Source organism: Pristiophorus japonicus, chromosome 12 (assembly GCF_044704955.1).
Source record: "Pristiophorus japonicus isolate sPriJap1 chromosome 12, sPriJap1.hap1, whole genome shotgun sequence".
Lineage (NCBI taxonomy): Eukaryota > Metazoa > Chordata > Chondrichthyes > Pristiophoridae > Pristiophorus > Pristiophorus japonicus.
In genome coordinates, this window is record NC_091988.1 from 100,983,561 (window position 1) to 101,009,903 (window position 26,343).

At 47.7% G+C, this 26,343-nt stretch overlaps 1 protein-coding gene across 4 annotated transcripts in view; it reads right to left on the reverse strand.

The window, feature by feature from the left end:
* Positions 1 to 18,481: 18,481 nt before the first annotated feature.
* The window catches only part of LOC139277396 (DDB1- and CUL4-associated factor 1), a 126,850-nt gene continuing 118,988 nt past the window's right edge, over positions 18,482 to 26,343 (reverse strand). For all 4 annotated transcript variants that reach the window (XM_070895810.1, XM_070895809.1, XM_070895808.1 and 1 more), the window contains one exon: positions 18,482 to 23,891. In XM_070895810.1, the coding sequence (XP_070751911.1) occupies positions 23,833 to 23,891 (59 nt within the window). In that variant the 3' untranslated portion in view covers positions 18,482 to 23,832. The remainder of the gene's footprint in view (positions 23,892 to 26,343) is intronic.

Below are 26,343 nucleotides of genomic sequence, written 5' to 3' on the forward strand. Positions count from 1 at the left end.
AGTCAGGATAAATGGGTCATTTTCCTGTTGGCAAACAGTGACTAGTGGGGTGCTGTAGGGATCGGTGCTGGATCCTCAACTATTTACAATGTATATTAATGACTTGGATGAAGGGACCGAATGTAACGCAGCCAAGTTTGCTGATGATACAAAGATGGGTGGGAAAGCAAATTGTGAGGAGGACACAAAAAATTTGCAAAGGGATATAGACAGGCTAAGTGAGTGGGCAAAAATTTGGGAGTTGGTGTATAATGTGAGAAAATGTGAGGTTATCCACTTTGGCAGAAAAAATAGAAAACGGACACTGGCTTTATTTAATTAACTGAATTTAAATTCCCCAGCTGCCGTGGTGGGATGTTTCATAAATTCATGCACTGCTGTTTAATCTTTAAGACTGTTGTCTAATTACAATTTAAATGGAGAAAAATTGCAAAGTGCTGCACTACAGTGGGACCTGGGGGTCCTTGTGCATGAAACACAAAAAGTTAGTATCGGTACAGCAAGTAATCAGGAAGGCAAATGGAATGTTGGCCTTTATTGCAAGGGGGAATAGAGTATAAAAGCAGAGAAGTCCTGCTACAACTGTACAGGGTATTGGTGAGGCCACACCTAGAGTACTGCATATAGTTTTGGTGTCTGTATTTAAGGAAGGATATACTTGCATTGGAGGCTGTTCAGAGAAGGTTCACTAGGTTGAATCCAGAGATGAGGGGGTTGACTTATGAGGAAAGGTTGGGTCTATACTCATTGGAGTTCAGAAGAATGAGAGGTGATCTTATCGAAACATAAGATAAAGAGGGGGCTCGACAAAGTGGATGCAGAGAGGATATTTCCACTCATAAGGGAAACTAAAACTAGGGGTCATAATCTTAGAATAAGGGGCCGCCCAACTGAGATGAGGAGGTTTGTCAATCTATGGAATTCTCTGCCCCAGAGAACTTGGAGGCTTTGAATATATTTAAAATGGAGATACAGATTTTTGAACGACAAGGGAGTAAAGGGTTATGGGGAGTGGGCAGGGAAGTGGAACTGAGTCCATGATCAGATCAGCCATGATCTTACTGAATGGCAGAGCAGGCTCGAGGGGCCAAATGACCAACTCTTGCTCCTTTTTCTTATGTTAAGAAGGACTTGCATATATAAAGCACCTCATCACATTCCCAAAAGGATCCTCCAGCGCTTTACATCCCATAAATTGATACAAAGTGATTGTTGTTATGCTGGCAAACCAAATGCAGCCAACTTGAACACAGCAATTGGATGAATGGCCAAGCCACCTGCTCCCTATTGGAGGGAGAATTACTGCTCTCGCTCAGTAGTGTCCATGGGATCTGTAAAGCTGCACAATGGCCTCATAGGCTTCAGTTTAATGTCTCATCCAGGGGACAGCACTCCCGACAATGCAGCACCCCCTCAGTGCTGAAGTATTGACCTAGATTATGCACACCCAAGTCCTGCTACAGTTCTTGAACCCACAACATTCTGGCTCAGAGGCAAGAGCTGACAACACATTAACGCCAGAAACCTTAAATCTTCTTTAAAAGCCTTGCATGTGGAACTTTATCAAATGTCTTCTGATAATCCAATTAAATTATATCCACTGATAAATTACCGGCATGACCTGGAACATCTAAAATCAACCTAGACCGCTCCACAGGAGTGAGCCGATCCTGGGAAAAATGTCACCTTTCACAGAATCAGAATCAGTCATAGTCATAGTACCATACCGCCCAGGAGGCCATTCGGCCCATCATGCCTTTGCACATTTATATAAATCTTAAAAGCAGTGACAAGAAAGGCCTAACTTGTTTCCTTAGTGCTCCATCAACTTTACTTTTGGCACCTGATACACGACACCCCCCACTCCGAGTCCAGTTAAGTCTCGGTGAAGACTGTCTCAAATAGCGCAGTGCTGTGTGTGCGTGTGTGTGAGAGGGTGAGTGAGAGTGAGAGGGCGAGTGTGCGCGTGTGTGGGAAGTGGCTGGGCCTCAGTGATCAGGAGTGGAAACCGGGGCAAATTTTGGCCCTCCTTAACCCAAAGACCAATTTTAATATCCACTCGCCCCAGCACCCGAGATCAAGCATCTCTGCACTGACTGGGACATACTGGCTTTTATCCACACACAGTACCACATGCAGACATATGTACAGATACAGAGTCACATCTCTGCTACCCGCCCTCCCAGACACACACACACACAAACAAACAGAGAGGCACACAGACCCACAGCCACACACTGGGCTAAGACCTCAGGTTTCAGAGGCCCCCTTTTGTGCAGTGTAGGGACGCAGAGAGAGCCGAGAGCTGGTTGTGGAAGCACAGGGAGCGAGTGTGGAGCCTGCACGGTGCAGTGACACAGGGGCTGGCACTCACCCTACAGCAGCAGCACAGATCCCAGAAGGGTCAGCACACGGGTTGCCGAGAGTACACAGGAGGATCCCAGGAGCGGAGCGGCTGGATGTGACAAGCTGCGTATTCTCAGACACGGCGCTGCCCGGAATCGGGGGAATCTCCGCAATTTATCAGCTGCTGGCGGCGCTCAGCCAATGGGCGGGCGCCCTGCTACTGCATCAGGGACAAGCCGGGAGCCCGAGGCAGCGGCTTAAAGGGACCGCGCCGGCTCTCAGCCTCTCCCCTGCGGCTTAAAGGGACCGCACCGGCTCTCAGCAGCTCCCCTGCGGCTTCAGTATCTTCCCTGCGGCTTAAAGGGACCGCGCCGGCTCTCAGCCTCTCCCCTACGGTTGTGGAACCAAACAGGTAACAGGCTATTTTCAATCTGGTAATGTGTAATTTCGAAATTCTCATTCTTATTGTGAAATCCCTCCATGGCCTCGCCCCTCCGTATCTCTGTAATCTCCTACAGTTCCACAACCCCCCTCTCCCCCCAATCCCAGATGTCTGCACTCCTCGAATTCTGCCCTCCTGAACATCCCTGATTATAATCGCTCAACCATCGGTGGCCGTGCCTTCTGTTACCTAGACCCCCAAGCTCTGGCACTCCCTCCCTAAACCTCTCCACCTCTCTACCTCTCTTTCCTCCTTCAAGACGCTCCTTAAAACCTACCTCTTTTAGTCACATGCGCTAATTTCTACTTATGTGGCTCGGCGTCAAATTTTTTTATCACGTAAAACTCCTGTGAAGCACCTTGGGAAGTTGCACTATATTAAAGGCGCTATATAAGAACATAAGAAATCGGAACAGTAGTCGGCCATACGGCCCTTCGAGCCTGCTCCACCATTTAATATGATCATGGCTGATCTGATCATGGACTCAGCTCCACTTCCCTGCTCGCTCCCCATAACCCTTTATTCCCTTATCGTTTATGAAACTGTCTATTTCTGTCTTAAATTTATTCAATGCCCCAGCTTCCATAGCTCTCTGAGGCAGCAAATCCACAGATTTGCAGCCTCTGAGAGAAGAAATTTCTCCTCATCTCAGTTTTAAATGGGCGGCCCCTTATTCTAAGATCGTGCCCTCTAGTTCTAGTCTCCCCCATCAGTGGAAACATCCTCTCTGCATCCACCTGGTCAAGCCCCCTCATAATCTTATACGTTTTGATAAGATCACCTCTCATTCTTCTGAATTCCAATGAGTAGAGGCCCAACCTACTCAATTTTTCCTCAAAAGTCAACCCCCTCATCTCCGGAATCAACCTTGTGAACCTTCTCTGAACTGCCTCCAAAGTAAGTATATCCTTTCGTAAATATGGAAACCAAAACTGCGCGGAGTATTCCAGGTGTGGCCTCACCAATACCTTATATAGCTGTAGCAAGACTTCCCTGCTTTTATACTCCATCCCCTTTGCAATAAAGGCCAACATTCCATTGGTCTTCCTGATCACTTGCTGTACCTGCATACTATCCTTTTGTGTTTCATGCACAAGTACCCCCAGGTCCCGCTGTACTGCGGCACTTTGCAATCTTTCTCCATTTAAATAATAACTTGCTCTTTGAATTTTTTTCTCCAAAGTGCATGACCTCACACTTTCCAACATGATACACCAGCTGCCAAATTTTTGCTCACTCACTTAGCCTGTCCAAATCCTTTTGCAGATTTTTTTGTGTCCTCCTCACACATTGCTTTTCCTCCCATCTTTGTATCGTCAGCAAACTTGGCTACGTTACACTCAGTCCCTTCCTCCAAGTCGTTAATATAGATTGTAAATAGTTGGGGTCCCAGCACTGATCCCTGCGGCACCCCACAAGTTACTGGTTGGCAACCAGAGAATGAACCATTTATCCCGACTCTCTGTTCTCTGTTAGTTATCCAATCCTCTATCCATGCTAATATATTACCTCCAACCCTGTGAACTTTTATCTTGTGCAGTAACCTTTTATGTGGCACCTTGTCAAATGCCTTCTGGAAGTCCAAATACATCACATCCACTGGTTCCCCTTTATCCACCCTGTTCATTATATCCTCAAAGAACTCCAGCAAATTTGTCAAACATGACTTCCCCTTCATAAATCCATGCTGACTCTGCCTGACTGAATTTTGCTTTTCCAAATGTTCTGCTACTGCTTCTTTAATAATGGACTCCAACATTTTCCCAACAGATGTTAGGCTAACTGGTCTATAGTTTCCTGCTTTTTGTCTGCCTCTTATAAATACAAGTTGTGTTGTTGTCGTTGTAACAAGAGTCATTAATTATCTCATAGCAAAGGATCCTCTAGGGAAGAGTGATCATAATATAATAGAATTTCACATTCAGTTTGAGGGTGAGAAACTTGGGTCTGAAACTAGTGTCTTAAACCTAAATAAAGGCAATTACATAGGTTTGAAGACAGCGTTGGCTAAAGTGGACTGGAAAATAGATTAAAGGGTAAGATGGTAGATAAGGAGATATTTCATAACTCTCAACAAAGATATATTCCAGTGAGAAAGACTCTAAGAGAAGGATGAACCATCCCCAGCTAACGAAGGAAGTTAAGGATGACATCAAATTGAAAACAAAGGCATACAATGTTGCGAAGATTAGTGGGAGGCCAGAGGATTGGGAACATTTTAGAAACCAGCGCAGGATGACTAGAAAAATAATAACTAGGGAGAAGATAGATTATGAGAGTTAACGAGCAAGAAATATAAAAACAGAATGTAACAGCTTCTACAAGTATACAAAAAGGAAGAGAGTAACTGTTGATCCCTCATAGGATGAGACTGGGGAATTAATAATGGGAAACAAGGAAATGGCAGAGACACTGAACAAATATTTTGTATCGGTCGTCACGGTAGAGGACACGAAAAGCATTCCAATAATAATAGAAAATCAGGGGGCAAAAGGGAGGAAATTAAAACAATCATTATCACTAGAGATAAAGTACTAGGCAAACTAATGGGACTAAAGGTGGACAAGTCCCCTGGACCCGATGGCCTGCATCCTAGGGTCTTAAAAAAGTGGCTGCAGAGATAATGGATGCATTGGTTGTAGTCAACTATAATTCCCTGGATTCTGGAAAGGTCCCAGCGGACTGGAAAACTGCAATTGTAATGCTTCTATTCAAGAAAGAAGGGAGACAGAAAGCAGTAAACTGTAGGACAGTTAGCCTAACATCTGTCATTGGGAAAATGCTGGAGTCCATTATTATGGAAGTAGTAGCAGGACATTTAGAAAATCATAACACAATAAAGCAGAGTCAGCATGGTTTTATGAAAATCATGTTTGACAAATTTCTTAGAATTCTTTGAGGATGTAACGAGCAGGGTGGATAAAAGTGAACCAGTAGATGTGGTGTATTTGGATTTCCAAAAGGCATTCGATAAGATGCCACGTAAAAGGTTACTGCACAAGATAAGAGCTCACGATGTTGGGGGTAATGTATTTGCATGGATAGATGACAGAGAGCCAGGATAAATGGGTCATTTTTCAGTTGGCAAATTGTAAGTAGTGGGGTGCCACAGGAATCAGTGCTGGGGCCTCAACTATTTACAATCTATATTAATGACTTGGATGAAGAGACCGAGTGTAATATAGCCAAGTTTGCTGATCATACAAAGTTAGGTGGGAAAGCATGAGGAGGACACAACGAGTCTGCAAAGGGATATATACAGGCTAAGTGAATGGGTAAAAATTTATCAGATGGAGTATAATGTGGGAAAATGTGGTAGGAAGAAGAGAAAAGCAAAATATTTTTAAATGAAGGGAGACTATAGAATGCTGCAGTACAGAGGGTTCTGGGAGTCCTTTATTGTAAGGGGGATGGAGTCTGAAAGTAGGGAAGTCCTGCTATAACTGTACACGACGTTGGTAAGGCCACACCTGGAGTACTGTGTGCAGTTTTGGTCTCCGTATTTAAGGGAGGATATACTTGCATTGGAGGAGGTTCAGAGAAGGTTCACGAGGTTGATTCCTGAGATGAAGGGTTTGACTTATGAGGAAAGGTTGAGCAGGTTGGGCCTGTACTCATTGGAGTTTAGAAGAATGAGGTGATCTTATTGAAATGTATAAGATTCTGAGGGGGCTTGACAGGGTAGATGCAGAGAGGATGTTTCCCCTCGTGGGGGAATCTAGAACTAGGGGGCATAGTTTCACCTATTTAAAACGGAAATGAGGAGGAATGTCTCCTCTCTGAGGGTCGTGAATCTTTAGAATTCTCTGCACCAGAGAGCTGTGGAGGCTGGGTCATTGAATATATTCAAGCCTGGGATAGACAGGTTTTTGAATAAGTGAGTAAAGGTTTATGGGGAGTGGGCAGGGAAGTGGAGTTGAGGCTAAGATCAGATCAGCCATGATCTTATTGAATGGCGGAGCAGGCTCGAGGGGCTGTATAGCCTACCTCTGTTCCTCTCAGCAACCCTCCTGCAGTATTAAAGGGGCTGCAACCGACCCTGAGTATCCCTCACTGATATCACCCCCTCCCCTCCCCCCACAGCAGCTGCCGTTATTGTCCCTGCGGAGGGCATTACTTGTTGTGTGAAGTTATACAGTGCAGTGAGGCAGGGGGTGTGTGGAGTGAGCTATGTGAGAGGGAGTCGGTGGTGGGACGAGGGAGCAGGGAGAGATGAGGGTTGCAGAGCAGATGTTCACCACAGGCATCTCTAATCCAATCAGCACACGGCGGGGGGTGGGGGGGGAGCAGAAACAGCCCCTTCCATTTAAAGGGACAACAGCCCTGCGTAACTGTTGTGGATTCATTTGAAACCCACTGCCCGCTGAGCATAGTTGGATCTGGATGACTCCCCCCCCCCCACCCCCGCAGTCTGTGCAGAGTTGAGCAGAGCTCTGATTGGGAGCTGGAACTGTGGGGGTGAGCCCTTGCTGGAAAATGTACAGGATGCACACACGAGATGTGCATTCCCCTGAGTCTAGACAGTGAGGTGTTTAAAATGATAAAAGGATTTGATAGGGTAGATTCTGATAAACTATCTCCTCTGATTGGGGAGTGTCCAGAACAAGGGGATATAAACTTAAAATTAGAGCTAGGCTGTTCAGGGGTGATGTCAGGAAGCACTTCATCACACAAAGTGGTGAAAACCTGGACTTCCATCCCCAGCAGTGGGTTAATTGAAGCGTTTATGACTGAGATCAATAGACTTTTGTTGGGTAAGGGTGTCAAGGGATATGGGTCAAAGGCAGGGAAATATTGAGGTACAGATCAGCCCTGATCTGACTGAACAATGCAGCAGGCTTGATGGGCTGAATGAGCCCCTCCTATTCCTAACTCACCAAACGTGTGGGGCACACGATCATGCTCTGTTGCTCACTCGGCTGCTCCCTGCCCATGTACAACGCAGGGGGCAGCCTGCAATGTGCTGGTGGTCCCTGGATCCCAGCCCCGGGCAGTACACCTGCCGCTCCCATGCTCCAGGATGATGGAATCACGCCCTCAGGTTTGCGGACAGCCTGGAACAAGCTGGAAGCTTCATCTCTCGTCACCCCGGGATTGTTTGCCTGGAGCCCGGCCTGAAGCGAGCGATGAGCCGGGAAGGCTGGTGTCTGTCCCTGTGTTGGGTCCGCACACCGCTGGCCTCGCTCAAGATGCAGGGAGCCCCTCCACAGGCGACTGGCGCTCGCTGGCATCGCGGCAAATGCCCAATCTACGCCTGTCGGTGACAGTGAGGGTCGCCCGGTCATGGGAGGCATTACAGCCCAGCACAACCTGTCTGCACCTGGAATCCACAACCCGTGCACACACACACATGTTCACACCTGTACACACTCCAGCTGTACACACTCCACACACCTGTACACTCCATATACCTGTACACTCCATACACCTGTACACACACACCTGTACACTCTACACCTGTACACACACACACCTGTACACTCCATACACCTGTACACTCCATACACCTGTACACACACACCTGTACACTCTACACCTGTACACACACACACCTGTACACTCCATACACCTGTACACACATACCTGTACACTCTATACACCTGTACACACACACCTGTACACTCTACACCTGTACACACACACACCTGTACACTCCATACACCTGTACACTCCATACACCTGTACACTCCACACTTGTACACACTATCATCATCATAGACAGTCCCTCGAAATCTAAAAGTGAGTTCTCAGGTGGCTGTACAGTGCAATACAGGAATTACACTCTCTGTCACAGGTGGGGCATAAACACCCCCCCCCCCCGCACACACACACACACCACACCCGTAAACCCCCCCCCCCCTACACACACACACCCACTATCCACACAATCAACTACACGCACCCATCCGCATATACCCGCGCACACAACCACACACACACCTTCCAGCAGGGTCACTGACCAGCAACCCAGAGCAGTGTCCTTGCCTGATGTATCTCCCTTCCTTCGCCAGAGCCACCCCGACTGATTAGTGCTCACCGACTGCCTCCCCAGTTCAGCCTGGCTCGCTCAGCAACATCAACCTACATTTCCGTCACATCCAAAACGTCCCATAGACTTTGCAGATAAAAACAAACCGATAGATAAAGGAACGGGCACCTCCGTCAGGGACCATGACGTCACTCCGACATGCCTGATTGGGGTGGGTGAAGCCAATACCCCGACTGGGGCAATGTGCCCCCTCCCGAGTATGTAAATGACACGACCCCGTCATTTGGGACAGGCTCCGGGCCTGCTCACCTGGGCGGAGGAGAGGCCTGATCGGTTGGAAGGGGGAGAGGGCACATGGGGGTGATGTGCCGAGTCGGTGACGGGCGAGCGGGACTTGGTGTGGAACCAGATATGGCCAGCGGAGCTTTGGGTGAACTGAAGTCTCTGGGAGGCCGGCTCGGTGAGAACACTGGAACCTGAGAGACCGGAGGTGAGGAAGGCACGGGTTTGAATGGTGGTGATGTCCCAGAGGTGGAAGCTGGCGGCCTCAGTGATGGAGAGGAGGTGGGGTTTGGAGCTCAGCCCGGGGGTTGAACAGGACGCCGTGGCTTTGCACAGTCTGGTTGAAGAATGGCCAAGGAAGAAGCTGGAGCCAGCAGCAAGGGAGCGGCGTGCGGAGCACAAAACGATGGCTTCGCAACATCAAAGCAGATTATCTGCTCATTATCACATTGCTATTTGGGGAGCTTGCTGTGCACAATGTGGCTGCCGCGTTTCCCACATTATTCAACATTGACTGCACTCCAAAAGTACTGCGTTGGCTGCAAAGCGCATTGAGACATCCGGCGGTCGTGAAAGGCGCTATATAAATCCAAGTCTTTATAACAGTAACCTCTCATTCTTGGTATCATTCTCGTCAATCTTCATTGGCTGTAAAGCTTTGGAACATCCTGAGGAATGTGAAAGGCGTTATGCAAACGCAAGTCCTTTCGGTCTTATGTCCGCTGGTGCGGCTCCGACAGGCTGAGTGTCTGCAACATTTTCTGCTCGTCATTCTAGACTTTCCAGCATCCACAGTATTTCCCTTGTTTGTTACATACTTCCCTCATCCAAATCGGTTTCAGCGCTGAAACAGTTAATGCTAAATAGCCTCACCTTATTATAGGCCCGGTGGGGGGGGGGGTGGAGACAGCTGGGAATCTCAAGGCCTTGTAGTTCTCCCTCTCCCTCTCCCTCCCCCACCATAAATAAAGAACTGCTGTGGGATGCTGCATCCTTTGTGTCAAGCAGCCTGAAGAACAATCTGGGTCATCTGTGCCTCACACAAAGCCAGGGCCCCTGGGATTCCAGCCACTGGAGCTGCTCGGGTTGCTTTCTAAATATGGTTGCCTGTAGGCCCCCCCCCCTCCCCCCACACACGCATGCATGGACAGCAGGAAGGGCAGAGACAATGTGTCACACACTGCCCTGCACCCACTCCTTCTCTTTCACTAACACTCCATTCTACTTCAGTGAATAACCCATTCAACCCCCAACAATCTCATTCTTGTTTCCAGGAAACACACAGCCAGAACTGAGAGAACGAAAGCTTGCTTCAGATTTACCTCGCGCCGGACAAGAAGGGCGCTTTTCGAATCACTTCGTAGAGACTCGTGGTAGTATTTCATTGTTCCTTGATTTGGGTGCAGGAGTTTAAACAACATATACATTTTTAACTTTCTCGACAGCAGCAACTTTTTGTCGTTGCTATGGCAACAGGGAGATGTCAGGCAGGGTATGTGCAAGTGTTGTATAAAATGGAGGGACAGCCTCCCTCTCTGCCCCCGCTCTGCACTCTCATTTACTTCATTATCTTTTACACTTCAACAGTTTGCTCCAAGCAATGACCTCCTGTTCGCCAGTGTGACAGGTTCAGAAAGAGGACGAGATCAGATTAGATGTTAAACCGTTCTGACCCCGATGGCAAACGAGCTGGTTAGAAATACGTCATCCTCCCAGAATGCACTGCATTAAGGAGAAGATAAACAAAATGGCCGCTCCCCACATGGGAGAGAATCTGTGGTAACCCACAGGAGAGACTTTCTGTAAGACAGCCACTTTTATCATTTTCCGACACCCAAAAAAATACAGCAATGGTCTTCAAGAATCCTTGACCACTCTCATAACATTGTTTATTTAATCCAAGGAGCCATTATTTAATCCACGGTGGCCATTTTGTTCAGGAGGTTGGAGACTCAGCAAATGAGCGAGGGGCAAAATACTTGCTGGGGATTCATGCTCCCCAGCCTGAAGATTTCAGCAGTTGAAAACCTTTCATTTATTCTGCGAATACACTGCAGCTCTCTCGGCACCTAAAAAGGAAAGAAATAAGTTAACATTTTGTCGGGAGACACTCAGTCTTTGAGTCCTGGGGAAAGGACCAAGTTATAAATTCTTAGTCCTGGCATGCATAACCTCATTGGAGGAAAGGCCCCTGCAACGGATGTTTAATGATAAAAAACTTGTGTTTATACAGCACATTAACACATCCTCAGGACATCCCAAAGTGCTTGACAGCCAAGTAAATATTTCCGAAGTGTAGACACGGTCATCTAGGCAAAGGCAACGCCTAATTTGCGCACAGCAAGAAGCCACAAACAGCAAATGAATGAATGATCGGTTAATCAGTTTTAAGTGGCGTTGGTTGAGGGTGGAATGTTGGCCAAGACAACAGGGAGAAGTCCCCACTCTTTGATTGTTGCCTAAACAGGCAGAGGGGACCTGGGTTTGATGTCTTGGCATCTCAGCCAGTGCAGCACTCCTTCAGTGCCTCTCTGAAAGTGTCAGTGCAGACTGTGCCTTCGAGTCTGCAGTGAGGTTTTACCAGGGCCAGACTGGCTCCCGCAAAAGGATTATCACAGAAAAAAGGGCAGGTGGGGAGCGCTCATTGATAGAGGAAGCACTGTGGAACTATTCACGGTGGGGGGGGGGGGGGGGGAGACATGCAAGAAAACGCAGCATAGAAACAGGCCATTTGGCCCAACCAATTGCACGACTCAGCACTCATAGGTCTGACTAACCCGTAGAACACTCATTCCTTTCTGTTTTGGAGTTTTGAGCTTGCATTTTTACATCTGTGTTTATGAAGAACTATTTACAAGGAAATGCACATAGGTACAGGAACAGGCTAACCTGTTCTGCCATTCGATTAGATCACAGCTGAGCTGTATTGTAACTACCTTTACCCATCTTTGCTCCATATCCCTTGATACCTTTACTTAATAAAAATCTAGCGATCTCAGTCGTGATAATTTCAATTGACCGCCAGCAACCACAGCCTCTTAGGCGGAGACAATTCCAGACTCCCACTCCCTTTGTGTGAACGGCCTAGCTCTAATTTTAAGGTTATGTCCCCTTGTTCTGGACTCACCCACTCGAAGAAATAGTTTTTCTGTATCTATCTGATTGAATCCCTTTATTATTTTAACACCTTGATTAGATCACCCTCAATCTTCTAAACTCAAAGGAATTCAAACTAAGTTCATATCATAAACAGTGTTGACTTGATTTTTAACACAGCTAGGCCTGTCTCGGTATTTGATAAAGATCTCACGCCCATTATGGTGGGAAGTCCCTGATCCCGAATGCTTGTCGAGCAGGCCTCCCCTGAGGGAGACAATCCACAGAGAAAGAAACACAGGCAGTCGGGTGGGTTTTCAAACACAGAGCGGGGTGAGAACAGCAAGGTCCAGCAAAAGCTACAAAGTCAAGTCAAGTTTTAGACGGAAAGATGCAAGTAAATGTATTGTCCAGGTTCAGAAGGAGAATGCAGGCGAGACATCATCATAGGCAGTCCCTCGAAGCAAGGATGACTTGCTTCCAAACTAAAAAAAGAGATAAGTTCACAGGTGTTTCAATGAAGGACCTAATATTCCAGATCCCGAACTACATCCTGAAGGGTGGAAGATGTCTGTGCGTGGATTTTTTAATGTGTGGTGACCATTGCACACCAGCACCACACGGGTTTGACAGAGCTAGGTCTTGGTCCAGTGGCAAGGGTTAACCAGGACGACTGGAGACCAGCTCTGCTGCACGGACCTAGCGCGCACACATATCGCAGTGTGGGCTGGCCCGTGCTGCCCCTGGGCCCTCGCCTCTTCTGGACCCCGATCATATCCCTCCATAGTCTCTCGCCGCTCCTGCTGTACCTGCCCATGCTCCAATCACCGACCTGGACCTTGATGTCGTCACTCTTCGCTGCCGTTGCCCTCCTGCACCAGCTCGCTCTGCTCCCTGAAGTGGCATTCCTCCACGCTGCTCCTTTTATTGCCCGTTGTGTAGGCATGCCTGTTCACTGTGTGATGTCTGCAACACTGTTATGCGACATTGAATGTACCCTTGTACTGTACACACCTTACCGGTTCACCAGATGGTGCTGTTGCTGGAGACCCAGGGTTGCCTGCACACGGCAGGTAACCCAGTATAAAAGGGAACTCATAGCTTGTTGTCGGCATTCAGGAGCTGCTAATAAAGGACTGCAGATCTGCTGCTTGTGGTGCTGCAGCCATTTTGATTACATTTTCATACTTGCACCCTTTTATTGCATCTTTAGCTTTAAAGTCCGTGTACCCAAATAGTTGGAACTTCCCCTTTAAATGTTTTTGGTTACCGATCTCCTTTGAGGGAGCCTTCAAATCCGATTGGCTGCTCGATGTTACATGATGCTCCTCCATGTTGACTCGTGGCATGGAGGTGGAAAGATTGGAACACTTCTTTATAGCCAACGACCTGGACGGGGACATACCGGCCTCCTACACAACAGCCCCGACCTGCCGCTGGTGTTCTCATGCAGGTCGGGGCTCCACGCGAGTAGCTAGGAGGCATTGGTCTAGAAATTAGCTGAATCCCATTTTGCAGGCACCAAACGGGCGCCTAAGTGTCCAGAAGTGCACTGCCCACCCGATTGGATCAGGCTCCCCCATAGGCATCCAGGGTGCATGCTGGAAGTATTCAAAGCAGTAATTAAAATATTTAAATAAGGGTCCTACGCTCGTTGTAGGGCCCTTTTTGTGAAATTGGGCTGCCCCACTGCCTGACTCGCTATGTCAGAAAGTCACCCAGCAACTCGTGGCGCTAACAGACAGCAAGGACCCTTCGGCAGTGCTAGTTAAAGGGCTTATTCACTACATACAGGTTAGTTGCTGGTTTGTCCTGTTAGGCTGCTGGTTACTTTCTGGGTTTTTTTAAAACCTATTTCCTCACTTCTGAGAAGGTGGTTTTGCAGCCTTATAAACAGTCGTAATGCAGTCATGGGTGGTCTAGCGCGGCTGCCTTGGGGCGGGAGGACAAGGGGGGGTATCAAGAAGTACAGGAGAGCGGAGTCTAGAGGGAGGGGAAGGTACTGCGCAGAGCACACCCACAGCGGGTCTTTAAGGAGCACTTCACCAACGGAAGAGCAATGCCTCAGGGGCCTCCATTTCATAAAGTACTGCCAGTGGCCATCATCGTGGTCTTTAACCATTATACAACAGAGACAGTGCAGGGGTTGAGAGAGAAGTGGTGGTGAGGGAGAGCTGGGTGTCTTCAGCGTGCAGGTAGAACTTGGCTTTATGCTTCTGGATGATGTCGCCGAGGGGCAGCATGTAGATGAGAAATAGAAGGGGGCTATGGATAAATGTTTGGTGGACACCAGAGGAAGTGTTGGAGCGGGAAGCCATTGCAGGAGATTCTCTGGCCAAGACAGGATAGGTAAGCGTGGAACCAGGCGAGGGTAGTCCCACCCATTCTGGTCAACCGTGTCATAGGCTGCAGGCAGCTTAAGAAGGACGAGGAAAGATAGTTCACCATGGTCACAGTCACATAGGATGGAATTTGTGACTTCGATCAGGGCCGTTCCAGTGCTGTGGCAGGGTCAGAAACCTAATTGGAGGGATTAAACATGAAGTTGCGGGAAAGATGGGCATGGATTTGGGGAGGCCGCAACACATTCAAGGACTTTGAAGAGAAAAGGGGGCAGTAGTTTTCAAGAACAGAGTGATCAAAAGTGGGTCTTCTGTGAGGGGAGATGATGGCAGATTCCAAAGGGAGCAGACCCACAGAGGGAGAACCAATGACAATATCAGATAACGTTGGGACCCGGAGGGGAGTGAGGTGGTCAGCACTTTAGTGGGAATAGGGTCAAGAGAGCAGGTCGGTCGGTCTCATGGATAAGATGAGCTCGGAGAGGGCACGAGGGGAGATCAGAGAGAAACTGGAGAAAGATGCAGATAGAGGTCTTGGGGAGGGGTGGTGGGCTAAGGGAAGGGAAGTGGCAGATGCAGATGAATGGATGGTCTCAATCTTAGTGCCAAATAAATCCATGAACTTCTCACACTTGTTGTTGGAGGTGAGGGTGAAGAAGGCAGGCGAGGAAGGTTTAAGATAGTTTGAAGTGGAGAAGAGAAACCGGGGTTATCTTTGCATTTCAAGATGATCCTGGAATAATGAGAAGTTTCAGCAAAGAGCATGGGTTCCATGGTTTATGCTTTTGGAGATAATTGCAGGGTGACTTGGACAGGTTGGGTGAGTGGGCAAATGCATGGCAGATGCAGTATAATGTGGATAAATGTGAGGTTATCCACTTTGGTGGCAGAAACATGAGGCAGAGTATTATCTGAATGGTGGCAGATTAGGAAAAGGGGAGGTGCAACAAGACCTGTGTGTCATGGTTCATCAGTCATTGAAAGCTGGCATGCAGGTACAGCAGGCGGTGAAGAAGGCAAATGGTATGTTGGCCTTCATAGCTAGGGGATTTGAGTATAGGAGCAGGGAGGTCTTACTGCAGTTGTACAGGGCCTTGGTGAGGCCTCACCTGGAATATTGTGTTCAGTTTTGGTCTCTTAATCTGAGGAAGGATGTTCTTGCTATTGAGGGAGTGCAGCGAAGGTTCACCAGACTGATTCCAGGGATGGCTGGACTGACATTTGAGGAGAGACTGGATCAACTGGGCCTTTATACACTGGAGTTTAGATGGAGAGGGGATCTCATAGAAACGCATAAGATTCTGACGGGACAGGACAGGTTAGATGCGGGAAGAATGTTCCCGATGTTGGGGAAGTCCAGAACCAGGGGATATAGTCTTAGAATAAGGGGTAGGCCATTTAGGACTGAGATGAGGAGAAACTTCTTCACTCATGGAGTTGTTAACCTGTGGAATTCCCTACGGCAGAAAGTTGTTGATGTCAATTCATTGGATATATTCAAGAGGGAGTTAGATATAGCCCTTACGGCTAAAGAGATCAAGGGGTATGGAGAGAAAGTGGGAAAGGGGTACGGAGGTGAATGATCAACCATGATCATATTGAATGGCCGACTCCTGCACCTATTTTCTATGTTTCTATACAAATGGCTGCAGCAGCGCAGAACCTCACTACAACTCTTTTGCAAAAAAGCATGGTGGACAAGACGACCAAGAAAGACATGTCGGTGACCTTGGCACTGTGGAGGCGAATGGAAATTATGTGGTTATCTTTGAAATGAAGACTAAACTGCTCCATCCATAAACGTTTAGGTCCATGTCCCTTGGAATTTTGGGAGTGATGATGGGGCTGTAGCAGGGTGGGAGAGAAGATGTTCCTGGAGACAGGTTGAAATCACCTGAATCAGAAGGTTGTGTGGAGCCCCACTTCAGAGACTTGAGCCCATATTCTAGATTGACACTCCAGTGCAGTACTGAGGGAGTGTTTCACTGCCAGAGGTGTTGTGTTTCAGCGAAGATGTTAAACCATGATCTCATTTGCCCTCTCAGGTGGATGTAAACAATCCCATGGCACAAGAGCAGGGAAGTTTGCATAGTGCATTGGTCAATATTTATTCCTCACCCAACATCACAAACACATTACCTGGTTGTTCATCACACTGCTGTTTGTGGGACCTTGCAATGTGAAAATTAGCAACATTACAACGGTGCTTGCAGCTTGAAAGTATTTCATTGGCTGTAAAATGCTTGAAGACATCCTGAGGTCATGAAAGGCTTTATAGGAATAGGAGTTGGCCGTTCAGCCCCTCGAGCCTGTTCTGCCATTCAATTAGATCATGGCTGATATGTATCTCAATCCCATTTATATACCGTTGACCTATAGCCCTTGATACACTTACCCAACACTCGACCCAACATCCACAGCCTTTGCAAGGTGGAGACACAAAAAAAGTACCAGCGTTTTAGTCTTTGCATGAATGCAAGCAAGTTGAAGTACATTGAATACAAGTTGTACATCAAAAGACAGTGTACATTCACTCATCCATCGTGGGTGCAACTATTTCTGGGTCTGTGGAAGTCCAGTTCCCTCAGCTGATCTTCTCCCCAAACTGTTGACGGATCTTGAGAAGATGCATTTACCAACCCCTTGCGTTGCTGGCACCTGCTCACCTACCTTGCTGCAGACACAGAGGCATCATGTTCCCAGAGGGCAGAGATTGATGAGGCCACCTTCTTCCAGGCCAAAGTTGATCACCCTGTGGGTTCAACACCTAATGACTATTTTCTCTGAAAGCGCCTTAGGATGTTTTACGACGTTAAAGGCGCTATATAAATGCAAGTCGTTATACCTTCAACTTGGCCTTCAGGACTTAGTTTCTAAGCAATACACATTTCCTTTGAATCAACAGAAGAAAAAGTTAAGCAGAATCCTGTACAAGGGTCAAGTCTTAAGTTAAGAAGGGAGCCACAGCTCCCTTGGTAGAGCACAGCCCAATGTCCCAGATACAATCCCTGCTCTGTAACTGATCAGTCAGGGTGGCGGTAGGGACAGTCCAATTAGGTTCAGTGTCCCTGCTCTTTATCAGTAATCCCGAGCTTCCCCTCACAAAGCACGAGGCTGGGCTCAGGTGCCCCAAGGATGAATATGCAGTAGGCCCTCGTCATCGAGGATCATGCAGGAAGCATTAGTCACCTGAGTGGATGTACTGAAGGTGCATTAACAGGTCCAGGCAGCGGACGGTCGTTCAGCCCGACTGTCTGCCTCTCTTCCACAGCTACGTTCGCGCCAGGGTGTCTCTGCAGATGGAACACGCGGTGTCCACCGGTACGCTCACAGCCTTCCATGAGAGGTGGGCGCCGGAGGGACTGGATTGCATCATCACCCCCAGGAACGGAATTTTAATTTAATTTGGCAAAGTTCCCAGTTCATTTGTAAATTTGTGGGTTCTAGTGCCCTTAACAAAAAGAGGCACATGATTTAAAGTTATATTAAAATAGTTGTAGTAAAGGTGCCCTTAAAATTGCTCCCAAGCAAGAGTCAGGTGCTTTTGGGGAAGCAGTAAAGAGGTGTCAGCGGGCAGTCAGTGGTAGCACTCTTGTCTAAGTCAGAAAGTTGTGGGTTCAAGCCCCACTCCAGAGACTTAACCACATAAGGCCAGCACAGAACTGAGGGAGTTCTGCATCATCAGCGGTGCCGCCTTTCGGACTAGACGTTCAGGTGGATGAAAAAGATCCCATGGCATGATTTGGAAGAGCAGAGTTCTCCCTGATGTTCTGACCAATGGTTATATCTCAACCAACATCACCAACACAGATTGTCTGGTCATTTGTCGCATTGCTGTTTGTGTTACACTTCAAAAGTACTTCATTGGCTGTAAAGCACTTTGGGATGAGCTGAGATCGTAAGAGGTGCTATATAAATGCAAGTCAGTCTTTCTTTATAAAGAGGGGTGAAAAACATACCAATAATGACACAAACACAGGGATGGACTTTGTGATTTCGTAATCTTTATTCGTTTTGATTTCCTGTAATAAAAATATTTCAGCTGAATTCTGTACAAGGCCTAATATTCTTTTTACAGTTTCCTCTCTGTGCTCCTGAATTACAACAAAATGCACAAAAAAAGATGGCGCTGCCTCTGACCAGGCAAACACACACATCAGCACCGCTTCCTGCTCGGGTTTTATTCGCACACTGACGAGCTTTCAATAATTCTCTTTTTATAATATATAAATATATATTAAAAAAAGAGAGGTATTTAAAATATCATTCATGAGAAGACATTCACTGGTACAGGTGTACTGCCACCAACAGTCCACATTAGGGCTGGGCTGCAGCACAAGTTACACTGCACCTCTCCACCAGATCCAGCAAGAACAAATGGGAAAATAACACAAGATTGTTTCTTTTAAAAAACGAGCAGCGTCCGAGACATCGTTTGCCCCAGTGCCACTGGGGCGACCGGCATTCCGTGTACTCTAGTGCCACTTAGTGGCAGAAACTTGGTACAACCAGTTCACTCAAAAGGCGGCAGATACTGTCAGAGGGGAGAGAGGCAGAGGATTAAAAATGTAAACCGTTGTTATTAACGGGGTGTTCCCGCATTCTTCCTGAAGGGTTATTTCAGTAGCACGATTACCCTCACCCTTGCAAGCGCACAGACAACGACGACGGTATGTCAATGAGACTTAACACACGGCTTTGAATCTGGTCCACAACCGCTGTTCACAAGAGTAATTTGAAGCATGCCTGCAGCAAGGTTGGTTAGTGCTGTACTCAACCTGCTCAGGGTAAGAGCATCCAGATCAATGATGACGATTGCAAGCTCATTTATTATGGTGTTAAGATGTAGAGTTAGATACAGAGTAAAGCTCCCTCTACACTGTCCCATCAAACACTCCCAGGGCAGGTACAGCACGGGTTAGATACAGAGTAAAGCTCCCTCTATACGGTCCCAAAGTGCCTCAGCACCAACCCCGAGGCATGTCCTACTTTCAACAGCCTGGAGCCTTGCAATCAGGTCCTTGAAGCCCAGACACTTCAATCCCAGTTGCTTTTCTGTTTCTGATTTTCTGGTTTGTCCTGTTGGAATTTCGTGGGCCTGCAGATTTGGTAAGGACCGCTTTAAGCGCTGGTGGACAATTCATAAATCAGAATACCCAGATTCTGTGCAAATGAATGATTTAAATTAAACACATTTAAACCTTGTAGCCCAAGGCTCTGTGGTGTAGAATGCTGACACCTACCCTACTAGGACATTTTCCACATCAGCCATTCTGTGGCCACTTGAGCAAGACCACTGCTCGTGCCTCATGGGCCCATCCCCACCAGCAGAAAGGTGGATACTGCCCAAAAAATCACTTTGCACAGGATTCTGACAGCCAGCAGACAGGAGGGAGGACTTTCAACTCCACCTCGGTTGCATTTGAATTCAGGTCTCAGATGAAAGGTCAGTTTGTAATCCAGTCAGTTCCCCAGAATACATGATTTATTTTTAATATACAGAAGGAACAGATGTCAAGCACTAGGTCCAGAGATATGTATGGTCCTTACTCGAACCTATTAAGCCATGTAGGCTAATCTGCAACAGGATTGGACAGGCCTCAATATTCTACCCCCTTCTAAATCATTATTTGCACACAATACTCGGTTACTATAGCAACTGGCAGTCCAGTAGATTACCGTCTTTCACTGCTTAGAATGGCACCAAGACTTCATCTCCGCTCTGTTTCTAGATGGTAGGAGGTGAGGGGAAACCTCTTAAAGAGACGAGGGGTGGAATCTAAAAACTACGGTCATTTTGTCGAGCTTTCAGGGACTTGGTTGCAGTCTTGGCTGTTGTAAACCACAGCTAAAGTCTTTATCCAGAAGACAGCAAGTGGAACAGGACTGGCAGAAAATGAAATGTGCTTAAAAAAACATCCAGGGTATAATGTCACCCTCTTCTGATTTATCGCAATGTGAATCAATTCACAATTATCACCAGCAATGATCGGTCACTCAAATCACTGCGTTGCGGGGTATATATTATCTTAGAGCTGTGCATTACAATCCCTTGGGGAAACGTCATCTCTATAGTATTGACTGCCTATGCCTGTTGTAAGGTTAGTGATGTCTCCGCAAGATCCTACAAATCCCTTGGGAGGACAGACACACCAACATTAGCGTCCTTGTCCAGGCCAACATCCCCAGCATTGAAGCACTGACCACGCTCGATTAGCTCCGCTGGGCAGGCCACATTGTCCGCATGCCAGACACGAGACTCCCAAAGCAAGCGCTCTACTTGGAACTCCTTCATGGCAAACGAACCAAAGGTGGGCAGAAGAAACGTTACAAGGACGCCCTCAAAGCCTCCCTGATAAAGTGCGACACCCCCCTCCCCCCCCCCTGCCGACTCCTGGGAGTCCCTGGCCAAAGACCGCCCTAAGTGGAGGAAGTACATCCGGGAGGGCGCCGAGCACCTCAAGTCTCATCGCCAAGAGCATGCAGAAATCAAACACAGGCAGCGGAAAGAGCGTGCGGCAAACCAGTCCCACCCACCCTTTCCCTCAACAACTATCTGTTCCACCTGTGACAGGGACTGTGGTTCTCATATTGGACTGTTCAGCCACCCAAGGATTCATGTTAAGAGTGGAAGCAAGTCTTCCTCGATTCTGAGGGACTGCCTATCATGATGATGTGCATTACAATCCCTTGGGGAAACTACACTCTCTTGCATTGACTGCCCATTCCTGTTGTAAGGTTAATGAGATATAAAGCCTGGTGCAGGTTGGAGCACAGACATTTCACTCCTGGAACTAAATTCAGTCCAGACTGATGGGATGAAGGTCTGCTCCCTTTGCATGAAGTTGAGCTGGTGGTTCAAACCCGGGTTCCCTGTAAAAGGGGCAACGAATCAGCATTGTCATTCAGATGACCGAGATAGGAATGTCACAATGACCCCGTACTGCACCAGAGTGCCTTTTGTGATGTTGGGGCGATATGGAAGATGGTTCATACTGGAGTTTTTGGCTGTGAAATTTTGGCCTTGCCGGGTCCGTATGGAGTGCACACGGACCCAAACAGGCCTCGCAAAAGCCGGTTTTCAGCTTGCAATGTGCATGAACCAAAAACTGGCTTTTCCGATCCGTCAAGATTTCTCTCGACAGATCCTCCGCATCCCCGGGAAAAGTACATCCGCGCAGGTGAGATTGGGCTATTTGCCTATTTCTTGCCCAGCGAATGTCCTTAAAACTTTTATGCCTGGTAAAAGCACGCGCGTAGCCTACTTTTACCAGCGTAAGAGTTTTAAAACACATAAAAAACAAAATTTAAACACATTTTTAGAGTGGGGGCCCTGTCCATTAAAGTAAGTTTATTTTGGACCCTATTAAAAAACATAAAAAAGAAATCCAAAAAGTATATATTTTTTAATAAAATATTTGATTAACTTTCATTTCAATTGGTTTTGGAATTGGTGCATTTCTATTTGTTTGTTGTATTGCGTTTGGGTGTTTTTTCTCATTGATAGTAATAGAAACTCAGAGTTCGAGTTTCCTGTTGCTATCGATGAGAATACTGTAGTGATTGGTTGGTCCAGGTCCACGTGACTCTAGCTCCAGCATCTCCATGCGAACCTCGGGGACGGGGACGCGCGGGAAAAGGCGACCTCCCACCACAATCCAAGGCGCCTCCGGGACCACCAGGTATATTCAGGAAAAACATTTTGGGTCGGAGGCGTTCGTCCGAAGGGAACCTCCGACCGAAATTTCAGGACCATTATTGGTGTTTCTCTCACATTTAACACATGACTTGCAATGCTTCCTGTACCTTGTTCAGCACAAGAGCCCAACACAAATGTATGATGACAAGGCACAGAGCTTCCCTGTCACTGCCCTGTCCTGGGGGTGGGGGGGCGGGGGGCGGGGGTCGGCACAAGGTGACCCTGTCCCTGGCTGGGCTGGTGGCCAAGTCACGGGCTGTTTGCAATTTTTTTTGTTCTTTCCACATGGTCAGTATTTCTTCTTTATATCTGCAAAATACTCAGTGGAGTTAGGACAATGAGCAAGGAATGAGTGGAGTATGTGTATATCTTGATTTGAAGTAAGTGTGTGTGTGTGTGTGTGTATCAGAGTGCACGTGTGCATATGTATACGTATGTGCATGTGTGTATTTTTAAAAACCAATTTTGAGAATGTGTCCAGCCAGAATTTTCCAGCTGTGTAGACAATACGTTAGTTCCAACAGTCGTGTAAACTGAGTTCTAAACTTTCATTCAGGAGTGGCCATTCACTAACCCCTCCCAGACAGATACACCTTCACTCTCCAGCAAGGACGTAGCACGATCTGGAAAACCTACGATTAAGTTTAACCCACCCACTCAGCCGAGGTGTCTCAGACAACCAGGTAATATACGCCACGTTTTTCTCTCTCTCTACAGGAAAGTAGGGGAGGGAGGAGGAGGACGGGGAAAGAGACTAAAACTGGATCAAATTAAAACAAAAAGGAATAGAAACTAGGATTGCCGACATTCCTCGGTGCGTATCTTGATTGTCGATGCAGGTTGAATCTTGGCGAGGGTGTGCCTGAGCCGAGGGAAATACCGGGACACAATTGCTATTCGACTCCTCACTTGGAAGTTTGATTGAAGCCGATCATTTATTGGCACATTCGCTGCCTCTCAGGATCCTGACTAATTTATCAACACTTATTGTACCCAGGAGGCCATGGTAACTAACAAACTATACTCTGTAACCCAGACCGAGGGTCCCGAATGTTGACACACGAGCAGTGACGGGATACAGTGAGCAGGGCGGAGCTCGGTCTGAAGGCTTTACCCAGCGACATTATAGATGGAAAATTACCCGCCTGTCTCTTCATTATGACCCATCTCGATATATGGTTCTCTTTATAAACCTTCCACTCCTTTTTTTATATATATTTATAGATATATATACACACACGCACACACACATATAAACAAATGTCTCCTAGAAAATCGATTAAAAAAAGAAACCAGGGTTGTCCGTTTTGAAATGCAGTGTCTGTGTCCCGTGAAGCTGATCGGGAAGCGAGGGGTGGACCCCTCACAACCTCGCCGCCACTGAGGCAAGATTGTTCCACAACTCCACAGCCTGCGGGAGCCGACTAGTCTTTGTAGCTTCACACAACTCGACAGGAAAGTTACAACCAGATTGATAATTTTTTTTGCTTCTCTCTCTCTCTCTTCCCCCGTGTGTGTATCAGGGTTGAACTCACAGACCCTGAAGTACAACGTTTATTGCTCTTGCTATGCTCTGCTGCCCCCCCGCCGAGGGGGGCATTCCTCACGCCAGGGTCCATCGATTCAGCTGACGGCGTCATTCATTCAGGGACAGGATGATGTCATCTTCCAGGTCGGAGTTATCTGTGGAATCCGCTGGATTGGGAAAACGGGTCAGTTAGTAACCATTACAGCAGGGATCTTTCATCACAACGGATTCGGAGCAACGTGGACATTTAGTTACAAGTGAAGTTTCACTCGATCAGGACTTAACACAGTCGTATGTACAGTCGACACCTCAAGTCGCTGGAGCGATACCACCAACGACATCTCCGCAAGATCCTACAAATCCACTGGGAGGACAGACGCACCAACATCAGCTTCCTTCCAAAGCAAGTGCCCTACTCGGAACTCCTTCACGGCAAACGAGCCAAAGGTGGGCAGAGGAAACGTCACAAGGACACCCTCAAAGCCTCCCTGATAAAGTGCAATATACCCACTGACACCTGGGAGTCCCTGACCAAAGACCGCCGCCCTAAGTGGAGGAAGTACATCCGGGAGGGCGCTGAGCAACTCGAGTCTCATTGCCGAGAGCATACAGAAACCAAGCGCAGGCAGCGGAAGGAGCGTGCAGCAAGCAAGACTCCCCACCCCTTTCCTTCAACCACGATCTGTCCCACCTGTGACAGGGACTGTAATTCCCGTATTGGACTGTTCAGTCACCTGAGAACTCACTTTGAGTGGAAGCAAGTCTTCCTCGATTCAGAGGGACTGCCTATGATGATGATGATTTCTTGCTGCACAAATTTCCGACCCTTTCCCTCCCCATCTCCTGAAGCCACCGACGAGTGGGAATAGTTGTCCACGAGTGCCAGGATGTAGCTGAGGTGCTACGATAAGACCCACAGACTCGACATTCTAATGCTCTCCTGGCCAGTCTCCCAGCTTCCACCTGCCGTAACCTTCAGTACACGCAAAAATCTCACACCCGTATCCTAATTTGCACCCAGTCCCGTTCACCAATCACCGCCCCCCGCCCGTGCTTGCGACCACCTAGTCGACGAACACTGTGAATGATAAATTTCCATCTCTCCACGCTCGCGTCCCTCCCTTTCTCTAACTTCCGACCTCAGCACCGGGCAGAAGTGACAGCCAAGATTATGTACCCAAGACTTTGGCGTGGGACTTTTGACTCAGAGGCGAGAGTGCAGTATTAAGCCAAGGCTGACATTTCATTAATAACCAAAGAACTGTACTCAAAGAATATTGAGATGAAGAAAATTAGTGCTTTCAACGTGGTGCTTAATCACACCCCAACCTACATACCTCGCAACATTTATTTCAAACTCGGTGATTCGCACTTTAATAAACAGTTGTTGATCAGCGAGACTCCAACTGGATTAAGTGAGACTGAACAGTTCCTACTGAGCATGCCTGCTTTCAGTGAGCATTGACCAGCGGGGGAGATCTTCAAACAACACAACATGCACTGCCATTGGGCTAGTGAAACATTCCAAGGGAGGGTAGGGGCATTGGATACGGAGTAGAAACTGGGAGAGGAATTGAGGCGACCGGAGACATGATTTACAGGAGACTTTTGAAGGCGTGGAGAGAAGTTGCAAAGTGGAGGGGTTAAGGAGGAGAATGCCAGGGCACAGGGTGTGATGGTTGAAGGCATCGCCATCAGTGACGGACTGGGGGTGGGGAAAGAAAATGCTCGAGGTGGGTCGGTGTTTCAAGTCATCACGAAGATAAGTTGGGGTGAGGGAGATACAGCTGTAGTACTTTATGCTGAAGTTACACACTTTCTCATGAATCTTCATAGATGGGGACTGCGTGGTGCATTCCAGCAATGTGATCTGTAGCAGAGGGGCTTCGAGAGCTTGCAAGATATGGTATCACACCTGTTGTATAGTGTTAACATAAATGGCCCATGGTATTGGTATAGCAGCGTATAGGTTGCGTGTTCAAATCCCAGCATCGCAAGTTGTGAATCACCAATAAATCAGGTGATCTGTGGGCTGGCACCAGAACATGAAAACTGTTGCATTGTCATAAAACCACAACTGGTTCACCAATATCCTGCTGGGAAGGAACCCGCTACTCCTGGCTTACATAGCCTTATCTGCTGTGAGTGATGCATCCACTGACTCCCCAAAGTTTCCCCATCATCTACCTACAAGTCTCAAGTCAGGAGTGCGATGGAATACTCTCCACTTGCCTGGATGAGTGCAGCTCCAACAACACTCAAGAAGCTCGACACCATCCAGGACAAAGCAGCTGCTTGATTGGCACTTCACCCACAAGCCTAAAACATCCACTCCCTGCACCACAGGTGCAATATCCACAGAATAGACTGCAGCTACTCGCCAAGGCTTCTTTGGCAGCACCTCCCAAATCTGTGACCTCCTCATCATCAGAGGCAGTCCCTCGAAATCAAGGAAAACTTGCTTCCTCTCCAAAAGTGAGTTCTCAGGTGACTATACAGTCCAATACACAGGTGGGACAGACAGTGGATGAAGGAAAGGGTGGGTGGGGAGTCTGATTTGCCGCACGCTCCTTCCGCTGCCTGCGCTTGCTTTCTGCATGCTCTCGGCGATGAGACTCG